Source organism: Lactuca saligna, chromosome 4 (genome assembly GCF_052625555.1).
Source record: "Lactuca saligna cultivar CGN05327 chromosome 4, ASM5262555v1, whole genome shotgun sequence".
Lineage (NCBI taxonomy): Eukaryota > Viridiplantae > Streptophyta > Magnoliopsida > Asterales > Asteraceae > Lactuca > Lactuca saligna.
This window is the reverse complement of record NC_136420.1, coordinates 14,372,519-14,378,012: the sequence shown is the minus strand read 5'-3', so window position 1 is coordinate 14,378,012 and position 5,494 is coordinate 14,372,519. Positions and strand designations below refer to the sequence as shown.

At 40.6% G+C, this 5,494-nt stretch overlaps 1 protein-coding gene across 1 annotated transcript; it reads left to right on the top strand.

The window, feature by feature from the left end:
* Nucleotides 1-1,117: 1,117 nt before the first annotated feature.
* Nucleotides 1,118-2,069, top strand: LOC145039305 (uncharacterized). The gene is made up of 3 exons (XM_078987373.1): nt 1,118-1,493; nt 1,576-1,650; nt 1,720-2,069. Exons 1-3 carry the CDS (start codon nt 1,118-1,120, stop codon nt 2,067-2,069), a joined length of 801 nt encoding a protein of 266 aa, XP_078843499.1.
* Nucleotides 2,070-5,494: the final 3,425 nt, after the last annotated feature.

Below are 5,494 nucleotides of genomic sequence, written 5' to 3'. Positions count from 1 at the left end.
TGGCGTGGGACAAGGAAGTAGCAAGCCTCCACCTAAAAATCCAAGACAAAAGGGTCCTTTAGACAAGTTTTATGCCAATAAACCAGAAGACAAACTCAAAGGCAGAAAATGTGGAAAACAACAAACAATTAACGAAGTATGTCGAAAAGACCTTAGGGACAAGGCTTGTAAGGAGATAGATCGTTGGTTTTATGATGCAGAGCTACCTTTTAAAGCAACTTCTTATGATAGCTTTCATATTGCCATGGAATCTGTTGCATAATTTGGCCCGACATTCAAACCTCCAAGAATGTATGAGCTTAGAGTTCCTCTACTTAAAAATGAAGTGGAATCCACCCAAAAAGTGTTAAAAGATTACAAGCAAGAAGGTAGTAAAAGGTTGCTCGATTATATCAAATGGATGGCGTGATTCAACTATCCAGAAAGATATTGTGAACTTTTTAGTGAATTCTCCTAAAGGTTCGGTCTTTTTAAAGTCCTTGAATGTCTCATAAATCAAGAAAGATTCAAACATATTGTTTAAAATTCTCGATGATATGGTGGAAGAGATAAGAGAGGAGAATATAGTGCAAGTAGTGACAGATAATGCATCTAACTATGTTAAAGTCGATAAGTCACTAAGTCTTAGTAACTCTTTTACCTGTTAGTTACTGTATTGAGTATACTTGTCTTATTCATTCATATTTCTCTACAAAAACACTTTTAGGATCAATGTTAGAGGCAACAAGACCACTTTTATACAGGACTCCTTGTGCTGCTCATTGTGTCAATATGATGTTGGAAGATTTTGGAAAGATCCTAAAGGTGCGGAATACTTTGAAGGGAGCTATGTTCTGTAATGGTTATATTTATAACCATGTTGGTATTTTTCAGAGAAACCTACATATGCCTGCAATCACGAGATTTTCAACATCATTCATTACTCTCTACTAAATGCATAAACAAAAAATAATTTATGGAAGATGATCACGTCTCCAGAGTGGAACAATACCAAGTGGTCAAAAGATGCTGCGGGGAAGAGATTAACATCAACTTTTTTTGCGAGAAAGGTTTTGGAGTAATATAGTCTATTCTTTAAAGTTGACTGGACCTCTTGTTAAGGTTCTTAGAATGGTAGATGGAGACAAAAATCCAACCATGGGATACATCTATGAGTCCATGGATAGGGCTAAAGAGACTATCGCTGCTAGTTTTTTGCATAAAGAAGAACATTATAAAAAATCTTTTGAGTATATTTGATGCAAGATGGGATTGCCAACTCCATAGACCGTTACATCCAGTTGGGTTTTTCTTAAATCCAGAATTGTATTACAAAAATCCAGAGAATGCAATGTGTGTTGAGGTTATGAATGGATTGTATGCAACCATTCAAAGGTTGGTACTTGATTTGAGCACTGAAGATAAGATTGGGGAACAACTAGACTTGTATCAAAATTCCCAAGGTCTATTTTGCAATCCAATGGCCGTAAGAAAAAGAGACAAAAGATCTCTAGGTAATAAAAAACAGTGGATTAGTCCCTGCTTTTTTTGTTACCTAATTTTTTTCCAATTAGCAGCTGATTTTTTTATTAACAGCTGACTGGTGGTCTGCATATGGAGCGTCAACACCGGAGTTACAAAAATTTGCTATTCGAGTTCTTCGCTTAACCTGTAGTGTTATGTGTTGCGAGAGGAACTGGAGTGTTTTTCAGCAACTTCATTAAAAAATTAACAAATTAGCGCAAAGTAGATTAACTGACATAGTGTACATCAAGTTTAATCGTGCTTTGCAAAGAAGATATCAAAGAAAGGACACCATAGATCCTATTCTTTTGAAAGAAATAGATGAAAGTAACGAGTGGTTGATGGGCCATATGGATGGGGAAAATGTTGAGGAGGATGACTTTGTGTTTGATGAAGATGATTTAACTTGGTTTGCTATTGATAAAGCTTATGGGGCATTTGAGCCTAATTATTCCACTAGGAGATCATCTACACCAAGTTCAACTTCATTAAGAGATAAAGGAAATGGTGTTGCTGAAACCTCAAATTGTAGAAGGGCTTCTAGGGGATTTAACTTGATTGATTAAGATATAGAAGAAGATATTGGAGTTTTTGAAGATGATGGAGAGGAGGGGGTACTTAGGATTGATGTTGATGATGATGATGCTGATGAGTTTTAAGCATTTTTGGTTATTTATGATTTTTGTTATGTCCTGTAGTTGTCTTTGAATTATGTCATTGGTGTTTTTGCTTCTTAACTTGGTTATTAAGTTGTTTTGTCTAGGAGTTATGGTTCTAAAATACTTTAGCTTTTTTTGTTTGAAAATATAAGCGCCTCGTGTACGTGAATCCCTAGATTCGAAGTGCATCAAAAATGAGGCTCTCGGATGGCTAATCTCCTCGGAGTGCTTCACGCCTTTTAAATGTAACGACCCAAATTTTCAAAAGAAAATTTTCATTTTTGATTAACCCAAACACATCTCCATAAATTACAAAATCCAAACATAATTGTTTTCAAAACTCATATCAATTACAACTTTTATTTTAAAACATCAAGAGTGTCCCATAAAACGCTTGAGAGAGTGCACTGTAACGACCCAATTTTCACGTCCAAAAATTTCGTTTTTAAAAACATTACTTTAGAATTTGTTAATAAATAAAAACGTTGTTTGACCAAACTACATCATCACATAAACCATGTTCAAAAGTCAAGTCATACAACCAATCGAAACATCAGAGTATAAATCCCAGGGAAATCTAGTAAATGTGGAACCCAATGTGTGTGCATGATGTGCCGCTACCGAGCCAGCTCCTTCCCTTCGATGAAGAGGTACCTGAAACCAAAACTGTAAACTGTAAGCACAAAGCTTAGTGAGTTCCCCCATCGTACCACATACCATACAATATATATCGTACATACTACCAGGCTATTCTGGGGTGCCTGACTACCCGGTACGGCCATTCTGGGGTGCCGACTACCCGTGCGGCCATTCTGGGGTGCCGTCTTACCCGTGTCAAGCCATTCTGGGGTGCTGACCTACCCATGTCAAGCTATTCTGGGGTGCTGACTACCCTTCGGTCCTAACAACCGAACCTCGGGGACTATTTCACCCCTACTACCACAATCACATATATCATAACACAAACGTAATGTCAGACATATCTGGGGTGTCTGACTACCCTTCGGTCCTAACAACCGAACTCTACTACTAACACATACGACATAACATATCAGGTAGTATCAAACCTAGATGATATCACAAAGACAATCATCTAACATACAACTCCTACTGGTGGGCCGGCATTGTGGCCTTAGACCCACCGCTACTGGAAGGTAACTCACCTCGGAGTAGCTGTTGATCTTCGTAGGAATAGTCTGACTGTTGCTGCTGCTATTACGGAAATCCTCCGGCTATATTCCCACCAAACACTTAGTCAAAAACTGCTAACAGACCTTTGGGTAAAATGACCATTTTACCCCTGATCATGCCCTAAGTCAAAGTCAGAGTCAACTTCCAGTTGACCCGACTCGCCGAGTTGGCTCGCCAACTCGCCGAGTCCATATCCAAACGACTGTCCTGAATTCTGTTTCTACTCGCCGAGTTAGGCGTCGACTCGATGAGTTCTCCTTCCAAACTGGTGTTTAAGTCCTTCATCCTACTCGTCGAGTTCATCTTCATCCGATGAACAAGTTATACTGTGACTCGCCGAGTTGTATGAACAACTCACCGAGTCTGATCTTGATCTAAGGAGATTGCCTTGAACTCGCCGAGTCTGGGAATCGACTCGCCAAGTTCCACTATGGGTGAGTTTTGGCTTCCAACTCACCGAGTCCCTCCTGGACTCACCACACGAACCGACATAACAAAAAGGGGACAAACCCGGAGACTCGCGACTGGACTTGCCGAGTCAGATGAGCGACTCGCAGAGTCCGCTCCATGCGATAGCTAAAAATGCGATTTTGCTCGAATCCAATCCATGTCATTCGTAGATCTGGGCTCCTAGAGCATGAATAACACGTAAAGTTTCCAACTTTACGTGTAAATATCCATCTCTGGGGTTTTTAGGGTTCAAAATGCACCAAAAGAGTAGATCTAAGGTTTATATGCAATATGGGCTCATAAAGGTAGTGGATCTGAGCTCCTGGAGCTCAACTATGCTTGGATCTAGAGACCAATCAACTTATTTCGAAATATTATGCACATACAAGCTTGGAAATGAGCCATGATGGACTTTAATGGGGCCATAAGCATGGAGACAAGGGGGAAAACGAGCCATACCTTAGATATCACTCTGAAATTGCTCACAAATGCTTGACCTCCTCTTCTTCTTCTTGATCTCCTTCCCTACTCACTCCAATCTCCAAGAGGAGACACCAAATGGCTTCAAATCCACAAAACAAGGCTTAGAACGAGGTATATGGCTCTTAGGGTGAATGGGGGCTGGCTTGGGGGCGGAAAGGGGGATTAAATATGGTGTAAAACCCCTGAAACTTAGGGTTTCATCCAACAACGGTGACTCGCCGAGTCGCCAACTTAAACGTGTCCCGGGTCCCGTCCTTACTCGCCGAGTCAGACCTATGACTCGCCGAGTCCAAGGCTTAAAAAGGACAAATACTCAATTAAGATTTACATACCAGGCTCCAGGTGCTACATGCACGCTGTGCAATCAAGCCTTTCCCTTGCACTTGGGCTCGGACGTACCTGAAACAAATCCACAAACTGTAAACTAATGCTTAGTGAGTCCCCCAGAGCATACCCCACACACATTCCACATAACACATATCATATTAGCTATAAAAGCTACATATACCACATAAGCCATGCATATAGACATATAAGGATGTTGTGGAAACCTTCCAAGGTCTTACACCAAGTGCCACAGGAAAACCCCCATGTGGTCTTTACTAGCCGCCACTGGAACCCCCACATGGTCTTGGCTAATTACCGCAGGAACCCCCACGCGGTCTACAAAAGTCATGAAAATATCATACGAGCTAAACAAATAAACATACCACGAATCCATGGAAACCCTCCAAGGACTTATACTAGATGCCATGGGAACCTGCTCATGGTCTTAATATACTGTCACGGGAACCTCCTGGGGTCTTTCATACAAATGTCCTAATGACATATCACATAACTAGCTATCAATTCGTATAACATTAAATAGGTCGGCCTTGGTGCCTTAGACCCATTGGTATGGTGAGAAGACTCACCTCTATCCGAAGAATCTAAAAGTTGCTCTCCTAACTATCTGTAACCCCCCATGCTGAACAATGATAACATTACCCAAGGTTATGGATAAACACAATCCAATTGAAATACCGAAACTCCAAGTCCTTTCCTAATGGCCCAAAAGGTCTTCCTTAGTTAATGGGCCCAAAGTCCATATTCAAAATCATTAATGGGCCTCATAGCCCAATAAGGCCTAATCATAACATCCATGACCAAAAACAGATAAACGGGCCCACTAATCCCAAAACATGACCAGTCCCAATGACTAACTGAGA

Excerpts from the sequence above, each read along its gene's own strand:
- LOC145039305 (XM_078987373.1), top strand. The coding sequence starts at position 1,118 with ATGGAGACAAAAATCCAACCATGGGATACATCTATGAGTCCATGGATA. Across the intron at positions 1,494-1,575 it reads AAGAGACAAAAGATCTCTAG|CTGACTGGTGGTCTGCATAT; the intron begins GTAATAAAAAAC and ends TTTTATTAACAG. Across the intron at positions 1,651-1,719 it reads TCGAGTTCTTCGCTTAACCT|CGCAAAGTAGATTAACTGAC; the intron begins GTAGTGTTATGT and ends TTAACAAATTAG.